The sequence below is a fragment of the Balaenoptera borealis genome (assembly GCF_965194805.1).
Source record: "Balaenoptera borealis genome assembly, chromosome: 12".
In the NCBI taxonomy this organism is placed as follows: Eukaryota; Metazoa; Chordata; class Mammalia; order Artiodactyla; family Balaenopteridae; genus Balaenoptera; species Balaenoptera borealis.
This window is the reverse complement of record NC_138869.1, coordinates 62,637,687-62,663,712: the sequence shown is the minus strand read 5'-3', so window position 1 is coordinate 62,663,712 and position 26,026 is coordinate 62,637,687. Positions and strand designations below refer to the sequence as shown.

The window sequence follows — 26,026 nt, the reverse complement described above, 5'->3', positions numbered from 1 at the left end:
CCTAGAGGCAAATGAAAAGATGTTCAATATCACTAATTATTAGAGAAATGCAAATCAAAACTGCAATGAGATATCACCTCACCCCAGCAGAATGGGTATCATCAAAAGATCCACAAACAACAAATGCTGGAGAGGGTGTGGAGAGAAGAGGACCCTCCTACACTGTTGGTGGGAATGTAAATTGATGCAGCCACTATGGAAAACAGTATGGAGGTTCCTTAAGCAACTAAAAATACAACTACCATATGACCCTGCAATCCCACTCCTGGACATGTATCCAGAGGAAAACATGGTCTGAAAGGATATATGCACCACAATGTTCACTGCAGCACTCTTTACAATAGCCAAGACATGGAAGCAACTGAAATATCCATCAACAGAGAAATGGATAAAGAAGATGTGGTATATATATTCAATGGAATATTACTCAGCCATTAAAAACAATGACATAATGCCATTTGCAGCAACATGGATGGACCTAGAGATTGTCACATTGAGTGAAGTAAGTCCAGCAGAGAAAGAGAAATATCGTATGATATCACTTATATGCAGAATCTAAAAAAATGATAAAAATGAATTTTTTACAAAATAGAAACAGACTCATAGACTTAGAGAGTGAACTTATGGTTACCATAGGGATGGGTGAGGGGGAGGGATAGTTAGGGCGTTTGGGATTAATATGTACACATTGCTATATTTTAAATGGATGACCAATAAGGACATAGTGTATAGCAAAGAGAACTCTGATCAATATTATGTAGCAACCTAAATGGGAAAATAATTTGAAAAATAATAGATATATGTATACATTTAACTGAATCACTTTGCTGTACACCTGAAACTAACACAATATTGTAAATCATCTATAGTCCAATATAAAATAAAAAGTAAAAAAATAAATTAAAAAATAAAATAAAAATAAATAGCACCACCACCAAAGAGAGGAGAGTTATACTAATCACAGCATATTTAAATTACAGTGTGAGTCTTATTTCAAATCGTGGTGGCCTCACTGGGGAATATACAAGCTTGTAAAAAACACTCACTGCATGTTAAACTACTTGGAATGCTTTCTTGGCACAGCCTTAAGTTTGTTGGGCATTTTTTTAACCCTCCTGGAGCTTACAGAATAGCAGTAATTCAAATAACTTAATCTTAGTCACAGAAGATAAAATTGCAAAACCACACTGTTATTTGGAAATTAGGTATATACATGAAGTAAGTTTGGGGGTACTAAACAAGGGTATGTATAAAAATGCAGTAAAGTTAAGAAAAATGGCCCCAGGATTTCCAAATCTAGACTGAAAAAAGAAACTGGAAGAGGATTTAATTCTCATATTATAAAAACCAGCCATGGCCACAGACACACATTCCATTGTGCTGAATTTAAGTTAATCGAGAAATATCAAGCACGAACTATTGGGCCACAAATGTATTTCAGAATTTTTTCTCAAAGTTTCTACAATGTTCCTCATTATAGATTATTCATATATTTATCAACTGTCTTTCTGAATTTACCCATTTATATTTTCAATATGTACCACATTTTAAACATTCATATTTGTTGTTTATGTTAAGCTTGGACTTTGGAGATAGATTTTATTTGTTTCATGGTCCAGATAGCCAATTGGAAATACATACTTTCAAAAGCCGCTTAGGGACTTCACCTAAGAATATCTTCAAGGACTAAAATGGATCTCACCACTTCTGAGGAAAATTTTGGTATTTAGGACAAGTTCCCCAGTAACCAAGAGAAGCACTTCAAAAGTCCCAAAGACCCAACCCATCTCTGGCTTGTGGGAGCACTACCAGAAATCATCATCATTCTTAAAATGAATCAAAATAGTGAGTGATCAAAAAATCTAATCAATAAGCATTTACTCATTGTTAGGGAAAATGTAACCTTTTTCTCAGTATATTAAACGAAGTGAAATCATTCATTTGCCAAAATTTAACAGGTATCTAAAGTTTGGGTCTTTTGTACTTGAAACCTTAAACTGGTTTGTTTTACTGGTACCTTCTCCTAATTGGTCCATTTCCATGCAAAAATAAGATGACCTTCCTTTTGAGAAAAAGATTTTAAAGTCTTAAATTTATCAGCAACATTACTTGTATTTTGAAACACAAGAATTTTTTTTCAATAAGCAACATAGAATACTTGTACTTTAGATGATCACCAAAGTCATCAACTCTAATTGTCTAAAATGAAGTCAAGGTTCAGACCATGTTAGGCCTTGTGTGGAATTCCTTGTTAAAAAATTTGGACTTGATCTTGAGTATGCTACAAGAGCAACCGAACAGGCCTAATCAATTGTATTTGGACAAGTTCCTCTCTCAAGAAGGTGGAGAAGAGTAGGGAATGTATACATACACACATATGTATATACACACACACAGTAGGGAATATATATATACTCATGTATGCATATGTACAATAGAACACATATACATTATGGCATATATATACATATATACATACATATATATGTATATATGCTTAAAATCAGGGAAAAACACAAAAGATAGCAAGGTAGCTGAGTACTCTGGGCAAAGAGGATAATGGCTTGCCATGGAATAGGATTAGTGGAGATAGGAAGAAATGGGTGAGTGAAACATATTAAGGAAGAAAAGAAAAAGCTTGATGATCGCTTATATCTATTGAGCAAAATTGAGAAGATGTCAAGGGTTTTTGATGTATAACTAGGTAAGTTGTATGTAATAGCATTATTCACTGAAATAGGAAACTTAGAGAATTAAGTAGCATGGAGGAAAAGATGTTTAGTTTTGAAAAAAGTTGAGTTTGAGACACTTGAGGAAATGTCTCACAGGGATTTAGATATGCATGTCAGAAGCTCAGAATGGTTTCTGACAATTAAAATGTGCCATCAGTATGTAGATGAAGAGACTTGCTGACTTGCCAAAGAGGCCTTTCAACAAGAAAGAGGCAGAACTAGAACTCAAAAGCATGCCTGGCTATAGGACTCATGGGACTTCCATTCAAACTGAAGGGATCCATCTGAGGGAGGTCTATGTTTTCTTTCTGGGTACAAAATGAAGATGTAAAATATTTAAATTTAATTAATTTATTCAATAAGTAATTACTGAGTACCTGTCATGTGTGTCTTAAAACTCCAGAGTTGGGAATGGAGTATAGTCCTTTATTATTCTCTAAATGGGTTATCGCAAGTGTTACTTGTTTCTAACAGGGAATGTCTAATTAAAAATTTGTGACAGTGATAATAGCTGTAATTGCTTCCCAGATGCTGCCTGAATTTCCAGAGAGCATAAATGATAGAGAACTGAAATTTCACTCTTCTTAGAACATAACTCATTATGTTCATCTCTGAAAAGAAATGTTGATCATCCATATTTCTCCTTCAGTACTATTCTGTTTTACCCTTTGCATCTTAAAACAATAAACTCTGCAATTACATATAGTGACAATACAAATTGTGTGGATGAAATTGTTGAACCATTAGGTTCTAATATTCCATTAATATCTGAAAATGCTTAGAGCAGATCAGTTAACCCTGCCTTCCACTTTAAACACCTAGATTTACACCTTAGCAAATTCACTTCAAGCAGCCTACATTTTTACTAACAAAATTAAAGCTACAATCTCCTCATTTAGCTAATCAATTGTTTGTTGTTGGAATCACCAATTATTATTATTATTATTTTAAGATTTAATTTTATTTATTTTTGGCTGTGTTGGATCTTCGTTGTGGTGCTCGGGCTTCTCCTTACGGTGGCTTCTCTTGTGGAGCACAGGCTCCAGGCGCGCAGGCTCAGTAGTTGTGGTGCACAGGCTTAGTATCTCTGTGGCACGTGGGATCTTCCAGGACCAGGGATCGAACACATGTCCCCTGCATTGGTAAGCAGATTCTTATCCACTGCCCCACCAGAGAAGTCCTGGAATCACCAATTATTATATAATCAGAAGGGAGTAAAATAATTTGTCTTATTTTCTATCCAAGAAAAGAAAAGGAAAATGAGAGTGGAAATCAGGAGCTTCTTTCAGATAAAAAGGGTAGTGGAAAGATGGTGAGACAATTACAAATAAAAATTCTGGGTTTTCCCAACAACTAAACTTTCTGAGCTATAGTTTTCTCATCTTTAAAAGGAAGACAACGTTAACACCCATCGTGGAAGAAAATTTTATTAGCTAATAATACACATAAAATGCCTAGCACTATGCTTGACACCTAGAAGGTGTAATGGTAGTAAGTATCTTCATTTTTTTAGTAGGATAAGTATTTTAAAATTAAAGAAAATGGACATTGTTATTTTAGTGAGTTACAACAGCAACTACAAAACATCTAACCTAACATATTCTCTTTGGGAATAAATAGTCATAAAGCAACATGTACTTAAATATTTGAAATATGCTTTTAAATAGAAAGATATCCCTCTAAGAAATGAGAAACCTAACTGAGCCCAACAAACTGAGTGGCTCAGAGCCAGTGTGAACTTTAATCAACCTGCTGTAATGCTCTTAAGTGATTAAAACCAAAGACACTAGTGGATTGTAATAGTAGAGATTAATTTAGATTTCTTACAATAGTTGTGTTTTTTGCAAATTGGTTTACAGTATACAAAAAATAAATAGCAAGAGCTGTCCTTTTTTGTTGTAGTGTGATTAAAAATTTTCTTTGAGATTCTTTTTCAGATCTCAGAAATATAAACAACTAGCTATTTAGGTCTAGCAAAGTGTGAGCATACGAGCTATGTCCTCAGTAATCTTTATGACACCCTATGTCCTTTCTGAACTATCTCTAAAGTTAGTTTATTTTGAAGGTGGCATGTTAAACCTACTTCCAGAGAGACAGATAAGCACTAAAAGTTTACTTTCCAGATAAATAATGCCGACTTTTCATAAATTGGTGCCTTGTTCTTGTGCTTCATTTTTTTCCCTCCAACAACCTCAATGTTTATAGTATCTCTGGGGCACTCAGAAAACACCATTTTGCAAGTTTAAAAATCATCAAGATTTTTCTTTCCCACTCTGAATACTCCCCAAAGTACCTAGTCCCATGGCAGGAATGAGAGAACATTGAGAAATAAATGCCACTTAATAGTCCTGATTCTGCTGAGAACAGAGTATTTGAGATGCAATAGTTTTATAAGTCACTAGAGTAACATTTAATGCACAAGAAGAGTTACCTGGGTAATTTACACCCTTTTATCAAAGTAAAATGTTCCTCAATGATGCTTATTAACATGTAATGGAGATTACACACTATGCATTCTGTAAAACTTGAACTGGGTAAAAAAAATCAGTCTGAGTTTAAAAAACCAGAGATGGGATAATTTTTTAAAAGAAATATTGATATATTTCAAATATATAAAACACTATAACCTAATTCTAACAATGTGTTTCTGAATGAGTCCTGTTTTACTTATTTTGAATAACTGATTTTTAAATTCCTTTTTAGTTAATAGCATCATTTATTTATATGTAGCTTACAGATATTTATGGTGTCCTTACTACTTCTTTGTCACTGTAGAAAGTCCTTCGTTTCATAGATCTTAGAATCCAGTTTAAAAAACCAGGCCAGATGATACAAAATAATTAATACAGGAAAGTTTTTAAAGAATGTGAGTTCTCTTAAATAGGTTAAACAGTACCTGAATTCTTAGTTATGCCATATGTTTGCTCAGAAAATTACTTCTTTGAAATGATTCAGTATTAGAGTTCTATCCAAGTTCAACTGAATGATGGAAGTTAGTAGCTCCCTTCTCTACGCTTTCCTCAGCATTTTCTTCAAATATCAATTACAATTGTGCTGTAATCTATGACATTTCATGTTAGTGTTGTCCTGTGATCTCCTTAAGGCTCCTTAAACTATCTTCATATGCAGGGTTTAATACAAGGACTGGCATATAGGAGATCTTTAGTGAAGAAAAAACAAGAAAATGTTATCTAATGAATGCTTTATTTGACCCCTTTCCTTCCTATTCATATACCATATGGTACATTAAAATCTGGATTGGGAAACCCAGAAATGGAAATTCAATCAAGTCAGTTGAACTCTATTTTTCATATCTTCATTTGCTTTTTCCAGATCCACAATTCTGTAAACCATTCCAGTAATGTCCAACTTGACAGACATTTATTTTGCACCTTCTCTAAGGAATAATGTATTTATTTGCTCTGTTTACATGCATAGACTACCTAGTGCCTCTCAGATGACAATCATCCTGATATTGAGAGAATCTTACTTCCTTTATCATTTCCCAAAAGTAAAAAAGAAAGATCTCTAAACCTTATTGTTTGTAATGATTTTTTTAATGACATCCTTCATGGGAAAAGAAACACTTGGCCAGGACTCCAAAATTTGTATGAAGTCCTAAAACATTTAAATCTACTTTATCTGCTGAATAGTCGAAGCCCAAGAAGACAGATAAATTCTAAGTCCATTCCTGGGCCTTTATAACTTCACATTTTAGAGAATTCCCATCATTAAGACTTTATAATGATTTGTCTATTCCTATGTACAAGGTTCCATGATGGACTCAAGTTAGAATCCCTCTGGATTTCTAAGAATCACTTCTATCTCTGAAGTAATCCAAGAGCTTCTGGTGAGCAGAAGCTGACCACACAAGGCTCAATGGCACACTATATGATTCATGACAAAGGAAAAACATTCAAGTCAGTGCTCTCCAGTCCAGACACAAAGACCATAGCTTCACTGAGAGAAGCTGGCTTGTATTGTAATGTGGTGACTAAATGTGTGTCTAAATATAAACATTATGATATTAGGAAAAATATAGACCAAGGAAATTTGGCACAAATAGAAATAGTATTTCCCTGATCTCAATTATTATTGAGAACATGTAAGCAATGGGCCCAAGATCTGAATTAAGTGAAATTAATCCTTGATTTCCTCTGCTAATGGTAAGGAATATTAGAAAATCTAAAACTTACTTTTCCTGGTTAGGAATTCATTTTAGCTGCCTTTCTGGTTACTACTGAAGCTGAATCCAGCCTCTGTACCCCAACATCAAATTAAATCTCAGAGACAGAGTTTTGGGTGAAGTAGAAAAGAATAGCTTTATCACTTTGCCAGGCAAAGGGGGCAACAGCTAGCTGATGCCCTCAAAACTGTGTGTACTAACTTGGAGAGGGTAATGAGAAGTTTTATAGTAATGGTTCCAAGAGGGAGTGATCAGCTTGTGGACATACTTCTGATTGGTTGGTGGTGAGGTAAGTAGGAGTCAACATCATCAACCTTCAGGTTCCAACTGGTCTGGGGTCTATGTACTTGTGGGCAGCATACCATCTTTAACCATTAACTTCTTCCACCTAGTGGGGGTTTCAGTATCTGCAAAACAGCTCAAATATATTGTAGTGTGTATTCCTTGATGGGGACCTAGGACCTTGCCCCAAAGCTGCACTATTGTTTCTCTTGACTATTTCACCCTTGTCTCTGCATCCTCTCCCTTCCCTAATTAACAACTGCTTGAATCTGCCCTTTGGAACTCAGTGAAGGCCATGAGGCTGAATGAAGCCTATTTCTTGTAGTCAAAGAAATGGGGGACACAAAAGGCTTTTGTGCACAAGAGCCCCACAAGGCCCTGCTCAGTATCACTATTATGCTGGGCTAATAGTATTTCCCATTTTCCTAGCCTTCAGCAAGGAGGAAAGAGCATAGTATTAGTTCACATACCAGTAGAGAATTATGAAAGAGCATATTTTTGTGCAATGAAAAAAGTTTTAACACTTTTTTGTAATAGGACTCCGCTATGATTGTTTCATTGAATCTAATAGTGAAATACTTTTGATACTTAGCTAACTAACCCTAGTGAGTAAGAAGTCTGAATTTATAACAAGTATATAAGATTCCTATTTATAGAGCTTTTAAAATTAATGTTGAATTTCTTCAGCTCAACTGTTAGTGTTTTTAAGGTTGTCATTGGAAGCTCTTTATGCCTCCTAGTTCCCACATTTAGTGGATTATGTGATTCGCTATGCACTGCATATTTTTCCAGGTGCTGGGGATACAGCAGTGAACAGTGTCACTCCCCATTTTAATGTTGGTCAACAGTTAAAAGATGTAAGGTTTTAGTCCATCAATTTGCTGCCCTGGAGTTTTAGATAAAGTCAAATAAAACCAAGTCAGTGAGTTTTCATTAAACACATTTGCTCTGTGGCAAGTCCCCAAGATTATGCCAGTTTAAAAGTTCCGACAAATCTGGGGGTAGATGTGGCAGGTATGGCTGTCACTCTGCCTGCTGTTGTTTCACTGTTTTGCAGGAACATTCAGCATCTAAGAAACAATCCAGGACTTCCATCCCCTGGGAAAACTTGAAACCTATATTATTGAAGCTCCTAAAGCCCATAGATTGCAACCCAGGGATCTTTAACACTCTAGAACAAATGAAGCAAAAAGTGGTGCATTCCCTTTGCTAAAAAAAGTAATAAAATGGGGTAGATTTTACTTCCAGAGGATGAGGGCACTGACATATTCTTGATTATTCATAGACAAAGTGTAAAATTCATATTCTATAAGGCTGACAAGGCACTTTCTAGCTTGCAAACAAGATCCATTTTCCTTTCCAGTACATCAAAGAAACTTTTCTTTATTTCCAGTCAAGTACATACATAAAATTCTTCTCCAAAATGTCTCTGTTGAGAAAGTCTAGCAGCTTGGTGGTAAACTGCTCTCTTCAAGAGATCACATGAAAAAGACCAACATCTACAATCTCCCACCAAGAAAGACAACATGATCTAGAGCGGGTCCTGTAAAACTTTCTTGTAAAAGCCCAGTGTGTAAATACTTTAGGCTTTGCACGCAGTATGGTCTCTGTTACAATTACTCAAGTCTTCCTTTGTAGAGTGAAGGCAGCCACATACAATATGTTAATAAGTAAGCATACCTGTAGTCCAGTAAAACTTCATTTACAAAAACAGGCAGCTGGCCAAATTTGGCTCAAAGGCCTTAGTTTGCCAACCCCTGATCTAGGTAAATCTGTATTCTGACCAAAGGTAACACTTCTCATATTTATTTAGGATCTCACTTCTATTTTGTGTCCTATCATATATTGAAATAATCATAAGCATGTACCTTAAATAGTGAAAGAGATGTAATTTTTCATTTATCATCAGATATCATTTGTAATAAAGGTATCCTAATGAAGGATATCCTCAGAAACCTAATGTTCACCCCTTTAATGCTATTTTCCCCTATATTGATCCAACTTTTGTTCATTTTTCTATATTATAGATGATTATTCCTTTCCTTATAGTATAGTAAGTACAATTTAAATTTTTCTTATTGTTTTTGCTAAAAACATTCTTAGAGGCACTTGAGCTATCCAGGGGCATATGCCCTACATCAGTGGCCTCAATCTGAAGTGATTTTCCAGTTATTTCCATTACCACCATCTTGTATATCAGCTGTCAATGTCAGTGTGTCTATTTCTAGTAATCCCTTTTCTTATATCCATACTTCCTCCCTCCATAGCCCAATGCATAAAATCTGCTTTCTAATGAAGAACTGAATTCTTTCTGATTGAAAGACCCAGATAACCTAGTTTCTGGAACCACTTAAGCCACCATAAACCCCTTGGCCCTTTGAAGGAGCACTACATTTCCCTTTTGGGTACATAGACTTTAAAAAAGCTATTTTCCACAACACTCAAAAGGTTGGCTGCTTGCTTCTTGTCTGTTGGCCAGGTCCCAGAGCACTGAGGTTACTGGAAGTCAGATTAACAGATAAATGAAGAATTTTCCTAGAGTACTAATACCTCTTTATTTTTCAACTTGTTTTTCGAAAAACTGATAGAAGATTTTTCTTTACTGATTTGCTACTGAAAATTTACGCCATATCTTCTTCTCTCTCACTGACTTGGATAGTTTAGCACAATGAACCTCAACGTTGGACCCTGAGTCATCTAGGGAAGCACTGAAAAAATACCAAATCCTAGGTCTCACCCTGTAGAGTTTTTAATCATTTGGTTTGGGAGATAGAGAATAGGCATTAGTCATTTTTGGTTTGGTTTGGTTTGGGTTCAAGATTCCCAGGTGAATCCTATGTTAATCAAGGGCTAAGAACTACTGGTTTCCTATATCCAGTTTCTTTTAGGAGTCTGTGCAAAGGATTAGGGAGGGGCGGTTTACCTTGATGCTCCTCTTTCTACTTAACACATAATAAATGGACTTTAACTTTCTCTCCTTTGAAAAATGCCCTGCAAGTTTAATTCCAAGTGGCTGTATTTCACCATATGATCTCACCATATGGAAAATGTAGTAAGTCTAGAGCCTTCAGTGTTAAGATCCTTTATTCTCTTTTCGGCTATTGCATCTTAAATAACTGTTTTTGATAACTGTGAAGCCAAGTGAATGCTACTGTCTTTCTCTTGTTTATAGCACCAGAAGAATGGGCCATGACCCGCTCCAGCCTGAAGGCACCACCACCAAGGTCAGCCCGAGGGGGATACAGGGAGCACCCCTATAGTAGATACTGAGGGTTCTCCTCGCCTGTGACCTCACCTCAAAGACAATTCATAGCCTGTGGTCTCCACATAAACAGCAACATGACAAGTAATAGTCCTTTTCTTTGTTCCTATTCTAGGGATAACTGCTCATGATTGCTCCCATATATTTCTTGTATTGCCCTGATACTGTTGGCGTGACACTGACATTAGTATTATTTTATAAAACAGACTAAAAAAAACATTGACAAGCATTGTCTATAAACCATTCAGTAGGATGATATTCTCTTGGTTGTTTTCATTGTTGTGTGTAATCTTTTTTTTTTTTCCTTTCTTTCTTTTTAAAGAAAGAGCATGAATCTGTTAACAGATTTTGAGTCTCAATCAACTAGCAAAAACTTTGTTTAGGGTTGCTAAAAAACTGTAACATGATATTTGAACTAGCTATAATAAAGTTGTAGATAAGATGTTTTAACCTGTCTTTTAATATCTGTTAGTTAGATGAAGCTGTTCGATATTAAGTTTGTAAATTTAATTTTAAATGCTGTTTTAATGGGGTTGAAAACAAGCAGCTACTGTATGTATGTAGCTAACTGAATTTGTTTAGTGTTTTAACCTGTATTTGTTAAAAAAGAAAAACACACACACATAAAGTTCCATGTGTAAGCTTCTCTAAATAGGAAACCACAATTTGTCAAATATGTTTGCCATAATTTGTCAATAAAGCTGAAAACTTTTGTAAAAACTAAATTTGGAATTACTTGTTTTCTAGCTTTAAATGCCTGCTTTATTTCTTTTTCAAGAGATGCCTAAAATGTTTTCTATTTAAAAATTACAAAAATGAACCCAAGCCTGTTTTAAGATATTTGTGTAATACTTTAAAAGTGTATTAATAACTTATGGTTGTTAAATAATTTAAAAGTTAACAAACTAAACTGTTACATGAATCATGGTTAGTAAACACTAATGTATAACATGTTAATGGAAAAAAATGGATTTAGAATAATAAATGGATTTTAAACTATCCTCTAAGCTTTATCTTGCTAAACACAAATTCTGGTTGACTTGTTTGCATTAGCATGTCTCTCGTGAGAAAGAGTAATGGAGTATAAAGAGGTAAGATTACCACTTACCACTGTCTAAATGCCTAGTTCTTCAAACTTTGAGTTTCCCGCACATTAAATATCCCATCCAACATGTAAGCATTGCGTAGATTCACTTTATTTTCACTCAAAGGAGTGTGTGGACTTCATTTGCGTAGTTTATAACAATTTGTTTTGACAAACAAATCATCAGTGTCACTGGCCAGTTGTTGCTATTCAACCTCAAAAACTTTATTTGTAATTTTCAGTGCTAAATATCACCGCCCTTGAAGGCAGTTTAGAGGGCTGATAATTCTTTTGAGACTATCAGACTTGATGGCTGATGATTGTTAAGGAAATATGTCGCAGGACTCAAAGGATGACTAAACGTTAAACAGGTAACACTAATAGTAACTCTGTAATTTTGCCTATGCAACAGTAATGTTAAATATTCTCAGTTATTAAGTTCCTGATAGTTAAAAAAGTAAACCTACAAAAACATAACAAATAGGTCTATAGGTTATTAAAAGAACTAATTAACATTAACTAGAGGCACCAAAATTATTTTACAATATATAACCCTCAAGGTAATAAACAGAACTAAAATTAGCAATAATAGTAATGCAATTCTTGCTAACATCAAACGTGAGCTAAATTTTGATGGAAAAAAGAAAGTGAAAAACTCGATGGTAGGGATGAATGCCAAAACTGTTCATCTTTTAAATACAGTTTTTTTGTTTATGGTGGCTTTTGTCAATGTAATTGGTTTACTTTTTTGCTGCTAACCAGTTTAGGCATATTGTTGTTCAGTTTTTGCAGCTGGAGTTGCATGCTAATAGTTTTATGAAGTGTGTGTCTGTCATCTATTAAATTTGTAATATTTGCCTTTCACAAAATGCTATTGAGTTATATTTAATTTGTTTTCTATTCTTTCTTACTATTTCAGGTACCCACAAGCAAAGAGCACATAATTGAATAGCAGGTGTGATGGGCTAAGAATGAGAGAGGTAAGTTTATTTTTATCTTGACATAGATAGATAATCTTTAGCAACATGAAGCTATGTAGTAAGCTAAAACACCAAATGCCACTTGTTGAAATACTAAAAAGGTTTAGATTGTTGTCTAGAAACTGAGTTATTTGTATCTTCTTTTAAAGAAAGTGATCTAACTTGGTGTTTACCTGGCAAGGCTTTCTGAGCTTATTCAGAAAGGTGAATTCATAGTTAATCTGCAGCCCTTTTCCTTGCAATGAACTACTATATTACCTATATTACTACTATATATTACCTCTTCTTAATTGTGCAGAGAAAGAGTCAAAACTTTTATTCTGCAGACATAAGAAAAGGAAATCACAATTGTTGACTGAGATGGAGGGGATGGGAAAGGGAGCCCCATAACCAACCCCTTGCCTACCCTCTGTCAGTAAGATGATATTTACTTAGTCAACTAAAATAAACTTACCATTATTTTCCCCATTTATCCCATTAGATTTATCAGTAAATTCTTTGTTTCTCATCTGCCATTCTATTTGATTCAGCAAATATTTACTAAGTACAAAGCACTATTGGAAATTGAGACTTGATTTCTATACACAAGGAGTTGAAAACTTTAGCCAATAAACCTCAGACTGAAAACAATGCAAGGGCAGTTATGAGATCCACAGACAGGCTTGAGAATTGAAATGGTCTTGCCACGATGTTTGAAACAGAGATAAAATCCAAGTTTTCTCCTTCTAGGTTTGGTCCTCTTATCACTACACAGATATCCCTGATACAGTGTAGAGTTAAACAAATGCCATAGGAGAGAGATGAGAGAGCCTGGATATTCCTCATGACTAGAGGGAGGCCAGAGACTGAGGGAACCATGGACTGAGAGGGGCAGCCTATGCATGGAGGTGGAGGGGAGGGCTGCCTGGGGAAGAGAACAGGCTGAGTCAGGTCTTGGAGTCCAGACAGTTCAGGAAGCAGGCTCCAAGGGGAGAAAGAACTTGTAATCCAGGTATCCTGCTTACTATTCTCCTTTGATCCTTTTTAAACAATAAGCTTGATCTTGTATAGCAATGACAGAGAAATCAGTCGCAGTTTGTTACTATTTTGATATATTAATCTATATGTTTTTGTGTCCATTGTAATTATTTTATCATTGCTGTTATTGTTGCTTTATAACCTATGGGTCTCTCACCATTCAGACTTGATCTTTCAATGCATTAACTCAGGGCAGGGCTATCACAGCAGAAACACCAGTGCTGAATAAGAGAAGAGAAAATTATTGGCTATTGAGTTTAAATTAAGAGTTTTTGAAGTTCAATAACAACGATTTGTGAGAAAGGGGATTTTGAGTTTCAAAAGCTTGTATTTTGAGCAGGTTCTGAGTAGGACATAAAACAGTAGATTTAAAAGACTCCTATCCAAAAATCAATAAATAAAGACTCCTGTCCACGTGCCTCCATACAAGATAAACATTGTTCAGGCTGAGAAGAAAGCTCAAGAGGTAACAATATCTAAGATATTAGTGTAAGACATTAGTGTGGTCTTGAGTCTGAGTCTGTACACTAAATCGATTATCCAATAAGAGCCTCCCATAGGTTTAGAACACAGAGGGAATATTTGTCTAAAGTGGAGCCTGGGGAGGCCTCACTGAATTCCCCCACCTCAGTGTGTTCTAGGTGCAATCCTGTAGAAAAATGCTTCTATAGAATGTTTTCCCATGCTGGCACGAGTGGAGTAGATGTGGCAGAGAGCCACTCACAGTCACCTCTGCAGGAAGGCAGGGAAAGGAGCAGTAGCATCAGCTTGGACCAACACTGACCAGAATGCAGATGTATATGTGGAGAGGTGAGAAGATCAGCTGCTCCCTGCTACAAACACCTCCAAATTTAAATCCAACCCAGAAAAAAAGAGAGGAGGAAAATAAATTCCTGAGTTGACAAGGGAACCCGTGACCAAAATTAATCTGAACTGGTTGAGATAATTTTTCTCCACTGGCAGTATGGGAACTTGAGATTGAAATCAAGTTGAGGTCTAGAAAAATATAATTATGTATACATTGCAGTCATTTATTACATAACTTTCCCAACTCATAAAATAATCAGAAGTGAATACAGTAGGTTTCTCTAGCAACAGGGAATGAGAATTTCCCTAAGTTAGTGGCCTCTCAGCAGAAACCTTTGATAGGATGAAAACTGTTCAGTGTGGCCCCAACAGTGAACATTTGCCCAGCTGGAGGGAGCTTTCTTCTCTTGTCAGTGACACTGGTCCCATTGGATCCCTTCATGAAATCATGTCCCCTCTAACTAATTTCAAAATGCTGGCTCCCAAAGATGGCAGAAACAGGTACCATGCCAGTTCTAGAGCCAGTGTCTGTATAGTTATTCTCATGTCTGACATTCATCTGTGCAAGTTACATGGTATAAGGTTTTTAAATTATAGTTGACGTTATTCGTGTGCATACTCCAGACATTCTTTCAGATAATGCTGTAGCTCTTGGTATACTATAATGATCCTATGACAACAGGGAACTCAACAAAAGTTGCTAGTTTGGACAGTAGACATTAATGAGTAAGAAAGTCTTTATACCTGCTTATATATGTCCAAAAAAGTTTTACTACACTCCAGTATGATTAAATCAGAATCAGTTTGATGCCATTTACGAGACCAAATAGTACTTTTAAGTACTTTTAGGTCTTATTTTTAATATTTAGATGATTTTCACTTTCAGTATATTAATGGAACTAAGGCCATTTAGCTTAATAACAATTGAAGCACTAACAGTTTTTAAATAAATTTGTCACAGAATGACATGTTAAAGGTTTTCATGAATTCCTTTAAAGGAAATTGCTTTTTAAACTATATTATTAAAATATTACATTTGTTTCTTTAGTTTTCCACTTAAAAGTATATAGGCTTGTACTTTGAAACCACAAATGTCCCTTAAAAATGTAACCATTTAATTATATAGCATTTTCTTTATCTCTTTGTCTCTTGGCTAATATAATATAGAAGTTTGTCTACTTTTGGGGGTTTTAAAGGGAATAGAAAAGAGTGATCAGTAATCTGTCAAGTTGGTTGAATATCAAGTATTTTTTCAATATCAAAAAACTGTTAACTGAAAACTTCATCTGTTTGCCACTCTTGCAGATTCCATTGAAAGGTTTAATTTTTACTGCAAAAAATTATGCAGTGAATAATTGCAAATATCCAATTGAATGGTAATTTACAAAACTGATTACATTATTTGTGTTCTGTATGAGGCCAAAGAATAATAACAACAATAATAATAATGAAGCCATCAGTTTTCTGAGCATACATACCAGGCAAGGTACTAGAATTTTCACATAAAGACATACATGAAACCCCTGTAATCCTTACAACAAGCTTTCAAAGGAAGCACAGTTAACCCTGTTTTACAGAAGAAGAAGTTGAAGTTCAGAGGCTTAGCTAATGTCACACTACTAGTATATAGGAAAACCAATGTTTAAAACAAAATTTTATAACCCATACATTTTCCAAAATGCTATCATGATTTCCAACTTTTAATGAATTTGACTCATAGCACAGGGAGATCAGCTCGGTGCTTTGCAACAACCTAGAGGGGTGGGATAGGGAGGGTGGGAGGGAGGCTCAAGAGGGAGGGGATATGGGGATATATGAATGCATGTGGCTGATTCACTTTGTTGTACAACAGAAATTAACATAGCACTGTGAAGCAATTATACTCCAATAAAGATGTATTAAAAAAAAAAAAGTGAATCTAAAATCTCAGGTAGCCGTAACATAATTTCTGTTCTGTAGCAACTTGATGAATCTTAACTAAAAAAATAAAAAAAAGATAAAATATTTTAGTTTGAAGTTCATCTACTTTGATCTTTCCTCAAATTTGTCATTCTGTCAAAAGTTCCATCATAGAAAATAGAGGTGAATGCTACAGTCTTTTGTAGAACAAATGGATTCATTTATAATCTAAGTTATATTTTAACATTAAAAAAACCCTCACGTGGTTAAATAAGCATAAAAGAAATTTCATGCTTTTATTCTTCAGTCTGTAAATCAGAACTCTGCTTTAAAGTATGAGAGAGTCAATTCAAATCAGAAACATCTTTGTATAAACCATGCAGTCATGTGTTAAGAACACAGAGTGAAGCTATCACTCAATGTTAAATATTTTAAAACAAAGCATTTCCTGTTGTCAATATAATGTGTGGCATTTGCCTGGACATTCTAGTTTTCTATTAAAATATCTGAGTTAACAGTAAGATAGTTGTTCTTGTTGACTGGCAGGCACGGGTCTTCAATATCCATCATGAAGATTAATTTTCTAGTCTCTTTACTTAGAATTGATTAATTGGTACTCAAAAGATTATTTACAGTGGGTAATAAGGTCACTCTGCTTGATATGCTGTTTTATATCTCAGTCTCTTACACTTTACTGTGAGAGAAATTGAGAAAATAGGAGAGGAAGTTGTCTGAGTCATACACCACTGGATGCCTTAACAACAGCTAGCTTCTCGGCCTTTACCAAAAACAAGTACAGAACGAGCCATCTTAAAAATTGGTAACAAACTGCTAAACACTTATTTTGTTCAAGTTTCTGTTTCACCATATTTTATACTTCACAGTGGGATATAGAGAATGATCTATTTCCAAGAGAAATTTGGAGACTCTTGGATCCTCCTCTTAGAACCTCTCTGGAAGCAAATGTCACCACTACACACAGGTTTCCTGTCACCTTGATGCCTCTCAGGATGACTTCCACCAGCAGGAAAATGTTCCCTCCCTCCTGTCTCAGTCTCTGTCTGCCCTCACAAAGGGGCACCACATTTCCTGTATTCTGACCTTACAGCCTGCCTTTTTTGACATCAGGACATTTTTCAACCTTTTCTGATATCATCTCACCCCTTCCTTCTCAAAGTCTCTGTCATTTTCCCAACGGTACATGGGATGTGAGAAGACAAAGAGAAAAACAATTAATTGATGACTCTAAGGAAGGGAGTGCTGTCCAATCTATACAACAGGGCCCCCACATTAAAAAATGTTGTGTTAATTATTAAACCAATGCATGCTCATTGTAAACCATAAAGTATGAAAAGAAAACAAAATCACATTTAATTAAAACAGAAAAATAATAACATTTATGTATAACCTACTGGTCACAAAATCTTGATTTCTTAGCTGTAATGTATAAGGCGATGCAATAGGTAAGAAAATGTCTTAAATTAGTCTAAGTTCTCTATTCCAAAATATAAACCTTAAAATAATAAATAAATAATCCTCTTAATGGAATTCACAAAGATCAGTTCATAGTGTCTATGACTGGAAGGAAGCCAGTTTTAAATGTCCTTAAGCAGGGAAGATTATATTTACATGTTGCATAAAGATAATCTTCATAGTGGAATTAATGCTGAATTTTTAAACTGTTTCTTTCCACTTTCTTCTTGGAGGTTTAAGAATATAAATGTATTTATTGGCCAATACTTATTTAGAACAAATATTAGGTATGTTGCCTTCTTTTAAGGCAATAGTTTTTAAAATAAGTAATCCATCAGGTAAACTTCTATGAAACCCTTTAATTACTGATAACCTCAAACAAAGTACAAATTGGTTTAACTTAAAAACCTTTCTTCATTTCTTGTGAGTAAATCATTCAGGTACAAATAATGGTTGTCTTACAATATGGCAGAATTGCCAGTGAATTGGTAATTTGGGGGAAGGGGTTCTTTTTTTTCTTTTTAATTTTTTTTATAGACTTTTACTTTTTTTTAAAGTATTTGTTTATTTATTTATTTATGGCTGTGTTGGGTCTTCGTTTCTGTGCGAGGGCTTTCTCTAGTTGCGGCAAGCGGGGGCCACTCTTCATCGCGGTGCGCGGGCCTCTCACTATCGCTGCCCCTCTTGTTGCAGAGCACAGGCTCCAGACGCGCAGGCTCAGTAATTGTGGCTCACGGGCCCAGCTGCTCCGCGGCACGTGGGATCCTCCCAGACCAGGGCTCGAACCCGTGTCCCCTGCATTGGCAGGCAGACTCCCAACCACTGCGCCACCAGGGAAGCCCAGAAGGGGTTCTTTTTTTAAAAATACTGTCTCCTTTTTTAAGTTACAAAATTAATCCATATTCAGGGTTAAAAAATTATACTGTATAATGTAAATATGTAATGTAAAAATCAAAATTCTATAATCCTACTCTTCAGAGATAACTCTGTTAATACGTTGGTTTGTATTCCTTCTGATTTTTTTCAACTTCTTTCCCTTCTCTCCTTCCTCCATTCCTCAACTGCTTGTTACTTATTTATTCATTTGCAGTGAGATTCTGCTTTATCCAGAAGTGCCATTTTTTTTTTTTTTTTTAATTTACTTATTTATGGCTGTGTTGGGTCTCCGTTTCTGTGCGAGGGCTTTCTCCAGTTGTGGCAGGCGGGGGCCACTCCTCATCGCCGTGCACAGGCCTCTCACTATCGCGGCCTCTCCTGTTGCGGAGCACAGGCTCCAGACACGCAGGCTCAGCAGTTGTGGCTCACGGGCCCAGTCGCTCCGCGGCATGTGGGATCCTCCCAGACCAGGGCCCGAACCCGTGTCCCCTGCACTGGCAGGCAGACTCTCAACCACTGCGCCACCAGGGAAGCCCCAGAAGTGCCATTTTAATTTTCAGAGGTGAGATGAATTTTGTTCTTTTGTGAAAAAGTGACCCATTTCCATAAGGCTGATTTGTGTGGAGAATTAAAGTTGTATTGTTACACTATGAAATGTTAACCCACAGCACATGCTCTAGAGTGTAAGCAAACTTACTTTCACTTTTTGAGTTTCAGTTTTCTTGTAGGTAAAATGGGTAAAAAATAATAATAATAATAGTACATAGTCATAGAACTGTGAGGCATGTAAAGAAAAATCATACGTATATCTTCCCCAAATTTAGTTAATATTCTTTCCCAAGGTATTTTGCCTTGACTAAAAATTTTAACTTTAAAGTATCTTCATGGTATGTATCAAATGTGTAAATAGAAGCTAGTTTAATCCATAAATACATTCATATTACTGAAATCAATTTGCAGCTTAGACATTTTAAAAATATTCTTTACTGAAACCAGATAATGTAGGCTTTAGAGCACAGTTTTAAAAATGCTCATCATTATAGTCATAAGGAAGCATGTATTGGGTATCTTCATAACATGTATTACATGTTTATACACAAGAATCTTATAATAATGTTGCACATATATTGCTCACATTGAAATACAGCTAAAAACAAAAGACTAGCCATGTTTGTATAACTAGTAATAAATAGTAAGAATAATGTGAATAAAGAGGTATTTGCAAAAGTGGAATGGATACATAATACACGTCAAACACTGTATCTTTAGTATTTACTTCATATATTTTCTCAACAGCCCTATGACATGAGTTCTAGGGCATTCTCATTTTCTGAATGAGGACACTGAGCCTGAGAGGCAAAGTAACCCACCCAAGGTCACACTGGCCAGTGGCTTGGACTCTAAACCCAGAGACTTCATCCTCAACTCCTACACTCTACTGTCCCTTCTGACTTTGATCACATTTTATGTAGTAAACTAAATTTTAGAGGAAACCAAAATGCAAATATGTAGTTCATTCATCAAACTAGTAAAAAGGAATTAGAATAAACCCTTTTACTATGAATACTGCCAAGATCAGTATTAAATTTGAAGTTTGATGATAAATTTCTGAATACCTCTATATGCATAAGCCAAAATATTCAGAATATCTATTTTTCCTGAATAATCTAGAAAATGTGTCTTGCATAATAACCTTGACTATAGGTTGTGCCTGACTATATTTATCTGCACATCTTACCATTGATTAAATGGAAGTTATGTGTATCTAAGTATAGAATGTAGCCTTCATGGAGGTTGACATAAAACTTCAATGAAAAATGAAAACAAACTGGAAAAATATATGTCTAGAAAAATAGTCATGGTCACTTACTTGTTTACTAACAGCATGCTCTATTGTATTGATTTGTCTCAATCTGTGTGACTGCAAAAATAAAATGTAGTTTTCCTTTACTATGTCTTGTCCTATATAGAGGATATATACCATTTAAATGTATAATGTATTTATATTTTATTAAACTTAATAATAGGTTACCAAAATGAAAGTGAACATGAGAATAAGGAAAAAATAGATTTAGAAAGAAATGTAGCTGAAAGGCTGAGAAAGACCCATTAGAAGTGCTATGACAAAACAGGTAGCAACATGAAAAACAAAAGATAACTCACCCCTTATAACCTTAAAGAATGGAGTGTCTTGACATCTGAAAATTCTCATAAGTCACAATCATGTGCAATTTATCACATAAGGCAATAACTTTAGAAATTAAAAACATGCTTTGCTTCTACAGCAAATACAGAATACTTAGCTATTGCATGTGTCTGAAATGTCTGTTATCTGTCTCAGAACAGTCACTCTTGTGGACCATTGCATTTTCCCTTCACTTCCACCAGCAGAGTTTCTTTTTTTACCACTTCAAGAAAATTTCTACATGTCCAATGTTGAGTAAAGAACAAAAATTTGTACCAGTTTGTGCTTTTAGAAAATTACAAATTACATACATGGAGCTTTAGAATTGTTCAGAGATATTTAAAAAATAGGACTACTAAATCTATAATTCAAGGGTATGACAAAATAGTTTTATCACATTGCTCTCAAACATATTGATGTTTGAGAGATACTGTCTTTCAACCTATATTTTAAGAAATCTGTTGTTTGGTATACCATACTATGAGTAAAACAATAGACCCTGTTGGAAGCATATGTTTTCTCAATAAGAATTGTTTGTTTCTTGTGCTGAGATTATTAGGGAGATATCTAAAATAGGGCATCATAAACATTAATTACTAATAAGTAAAACTTGGTCATGAGTTGATTTGATTGCTCAGAAGTAGGAGAAGACCATTAATTAATTCTTTCAGGATTTAAGTCCAAGGTGTTTTTGTATTTTTAGTAATATCCAAATGACTTACCAAATCCACATAGTTTTCCATTTCTAAATCTACCAGTTAATTATATCCTTCAAGGAAACACTTTTACCTGAAAATGAGACTAGAAATGAGAGCCTGTGACTAAATGAAACAGGTTCAAAAGAAAGTGGCCTTATGACAATTTACGGCTAAAACATATTCAGTGAATGCCAAATAGTCCACTGAGCTAAGTGCATTGCTAGCTGCCACATAAAGAAAAACTGTCATCAAGTGCAGCATCCTGGTTTGAAGATGTTCAAGAAATGTTTTGGGAAAGAACAGTCAGGCTTTACCTCTCTTGTAGCAAAAATTGGAGCCCTCGTAGGAAAAGGCTTAACTTTTTAATCTTTGGATCAATCTAGTATATTGATCCAAAATAGATGGGAGGCATTTAGCAAATACAACTAAATGAATAAATATCAATTTGCCTCCATATTTTTCTAATCATATTTCTTATGTACTATTTATGATATATGGAAATTATATTGATTTATTTGTAAAATGCTAATATTGTGTATGACATTATATGTACATACATACATATGCATATCTATCTACCTTTATATGCATTGCTACTTTAAAAAATTTAAGATAATATTGATTTAATTATCACAACAGCTCTATGAAGAAAACAGGCCAAATTTTCCTATTCTTATTTTAAATATAAGGTAATAAAACTTCGACGGATTAAGAGGTTTGTGCAAAACCACACGACTTGATCTGAGATATTAACCTCTCCAAAATAACTAACCATCTCATTTTTGTAAGTGGTTGTGTCCAGTGGTGGAAGAGAGATCGGGTTGTATGAGAGAGGACACTGCTCATGTGAAGTAATTATTAAGCATCTTTTAATAAAACACATTCTAACTTAACCAAAATTTTTGAGATTTACTTTTACATATATATAAATATTTACTCAGAACTTTAATAATTAACAGTTAGATGCCTTCTCCTAAAAACATGCCATAATATTAAATAATTTAAAAAACAGCATATTGGTGTGTGATGCATATGAAATTACTCAAAATCAAGATCCTAATGGATAAAAAAGGGTACAGTAAATTGGTAATATTGAAATGAAGTAATGATTTTTCTGATTTTAGTTGGAAGAGGATAGATTGAAATTAAGAAAAATCAGTAGAAGCATTCTAATTTTTATTTATAATACATCAAGATTGTGACTCTAGTTCCTTAGCATCTCTGATTCTAAGAACTTGAATACAAAAAAAGGGGTAATTATTCCACCACTAGAGAAGAATTAGCATATTATCATCCATCCATCTTAATTTTTTTTAAAAATGGACTTTATGAATATTGGATAATTGAGATTTTTAAATGCCATGCGAGCTTCAAAATCTAATTTTGGCTTGGTTTGCAAAGACCAAAAGAGTCACTGAAATTTCCTAATTTGACACCAAGCACCTTGTTTTGAGGAAAAGATTCCAGACGATCTGAATCTAAATTAAACAGATCAGCAGTTGATCTTTCGTTTTTTTTAAACAACTTTATTGGAGTATAATTGCTTTACAATGATGTGTTAGTTTCTGCTTTATAACAAAGTGAATCAGCTATACGTATACATATATCCCCATATCTCCTCCCTCTTGCATCTCCCTCCCACCCTCCCTATGCCACCCCTCTAGGTGGTCACAAAGCACCGAGCTGACCTCCCTGTGCTATGCGGCTGCTTCCCACTAGCTATCTATTTTACATTTGGTAGTGTATATATGTCCATGCCACTCTCACTTTGTACCAGCTTACCATTCCCACTTCCCGTGTCCTCAAGTCCATTCTCTACATATGCATCTTTATTCTTGTCTTGCTCTTATGTTCTTCAGAAACTTTTTTTTTTTGTCTCCATTTATATGTGTTAGCATACGGTATTTGCTTTTCTCTTTCTGACTTACTTCACTCTGTATGACAGTCTATAGGTCTATCCACCTCACTACAAATAATTCAGTTTCGTTTCTTTTTATGGCTGAGTAATATTCCATTGTATATATGTGCCACATCTTCTTTATCCGTTCATCTGTCAGTGAACACTTAGGTTGCTTACATCTCTTGGCTATTGTAAATGGAGCTGCAATGAACATTGTGGTACATGACTCTTTCTGAATTATGTTGCTCAGGATATATGCCCAGTAGTGGGATTGCTAGGTCGTATGGTAGTTCTATTTTTAGTTTTTTAAGGAATCTCCATACTGTTTTCCAGAGTGGCTGTATCAATTTACATTCCCACCAACAGTGCAAGAGGGTTCCCTTTTCTCCACACCCTCTCCAGAATTTATTGTTTGTAGAATTTTTGATGCTGGACATTCTGACCAATGTGAGGTGATACTTCATTGTAGTTTTCATTTGCATTTCTCTAATGATTAGTGACATTGAGCATCCTTACATGTGTTTGTAGGCAATCTGTATATCTTCTCTGGAGAAATGTCTATTTAGGTCTTCTGCTCATTTTTGGATTGGGTTGTTTGTGTTTTTGATATTGAGCTGCATGAGCTGCTTGTAGATTTTGGAGATTAATCCTTTGTCAGTTGCTTCACTTGCAAATATTTTCTCCCATTCTGAGAGTTGTCTTTTTGTCTGGTTAATGGTTTCCTTTGCTGTGCAAAAGCTTTTAAGTTTCATTAGGTCCCATTTATTTATTTTTGTTTTTATTTCCATTCCTCTAGGAGGTGGATCAAAAATGATCTTGCTGTGATTGATGTCACAGAGTGTTCTGCCTGTGTTTTCCTCTAAGAGTTTGATAGTGTCTGGCCTTACATTTAGGTCTTTAATCCATTTTGAGTTTATTTTTGTGTATGGTGTTAGGGAGTGTTCTAATTTCATTCCTTTACATGTAGCTATCCAGTTATCCCAGCACCACTTATTGAAGACACTGTCTTTTCTCCATTGTATATTCTTGCCTCCTTTATCAAAAATAAGGTGACTATATGTGTGTGGGTTTATCTCTGGGCTTTCTATCCTGTTCCATTGATCTACCTGTCTGTTTTTGTGCCAGTACCATACTGTTTTGATTACTGTAGTTGTGTAGTATAGTCTGATGTCTGGGAGCCTGATTCCTCCAGATCCATTTTTCTTTCTGAAGATTGTTTTGGTATTCATGGTCTTTTGTGTTTCCATACAAATTGTAAAATTTTTTGTTCGAGTTCTGTGAAAAATGTCATTGGTAGTTTCATAGGGATGGCATTGAATCTGTAGATTGCTTTGGGTAGTATAGTCATTTTCACAATGTTGATTCTTCCAATCTAAGAACATGGTAATTCTCTCCATCTGTTTGTATCATCTTAAATTTCTTTCATCAGTGTCTTATAGTTTTCTGCATACAGGTCTTTTGTGTCCTTAGGTAGGTTTATTCCTAGGTATTTTATTCTCTTGGTTGCAATGGTAAATGGGAGTGTTTGCTTAATTTCTCTTTCAGATTTTTCATCATTAGGGTATAGGAATGCAGGAGATTTCTGTGCATTAATTTCGTATCCTGCTACTTTACAAATTCATTTATTAGCTCTAGTAGTTTTCTGGTATCATTTTTAGGATTCTCTATGTATAGTATCCTGTCATCTGCAAACAGTGACAGCTTTACTTCTTCTTTTCTGATTTGAATGTCTTTTATTTATTTTTCTTCTCTGATTGCTGTGACTAGAACTTCCAAAACTATGTTGACTAATAGTTATGAGAGTGGACAACCTTTACTTGTTCTTGATCTTAGAGTAAATAGTTTCAGTATTTCACTATTGAGAACGATGTTGGCTGTGGGTTTGTCATATATGGCCTTTATTATGTTGATGTAAGTTCCGTCTATGCCTACTTTCTGGAGGGTTTTTATCATAAATTTGTGTTGAATTTTGTCGAAAGCTTATTCTGCATCTATTGAGATGATCATATGGTTTCTCTCCTTCAATTTGTTAATATGGTTTATCCCATTGTTTTGCATATATTGAAGAATCCTTGCATTCCTGAGATAAACCCCACTTGATCATGGTGTATGATCCTTTTAATGTGATGTTGGATTCTGTTTGCTTGTATTTTGCTGAGGATTTTTGCATTTATGTTCATTAGTGATATTGGGCTGTAGTCTCTTTCTTTGTGACATCTTTGTCTGGTTTTGGTATCAGGGTGATGGTGGCCTCGTAGTATGAGTTTGGGTGTGTTCCTCCCTCTGCTATATTTTGGAAGAGTTTGAGAAGGATAGGTGTTAGCTCTTCTCTAAATGTTTGATAGTATTCACCTGTGAAGCCATCTGGTCCTGGGCTTTTGTATGTTAGAAGATTTTTAATCACAGTATCAACTTCAGTGCTTGTGATTGGTCTGTTCATATTTTCTATTTTTTCCTGGTTCAGTCTCGGAAGGTTGTGCTTTTCTAAGAATTTGTCCATTTCTCCAGGTTGTCCATTTTACTGGCATATGGTTGCTTGTAGTAATCTCTCATGATCCTTTGTATTTGTGCAGTGTCAGTTGTTACTTCTCTTTTTCATTTCTGATTCTACTGATTTGAGTCTTCTCCCTTTTTTTCTTGATGAG

General features: G+C 35.0%; 1 protein-coding gene across 1 annotated transcript in view; it reads left to right on the top strand.

The window, feature by feature from the left end:
• KHDRBS2 (KH RNA binding domain containing, signal transduction associated 2) overlaps positions 1–16,352 on the top strand; it is a 699,319-nt gene extending 682,967 nt beyond the window's left edge. Inside the window, exon 9 of the mRNA XM_082347222.1 lies at positions 10,373–16,352. Within this exon, the coding sequence (XP_082203348.1) occupies positions 10,373–10,470 (98 nt within the window). The 3' untranslated portion in view covers positions 10,471–16,352. The remainder of the gene's footprint in view (positions 1–10,372) is intronic.
• The last annotated feature ends 9,674 nt before the right edge of the window (positions 16,353–26,026 follow it).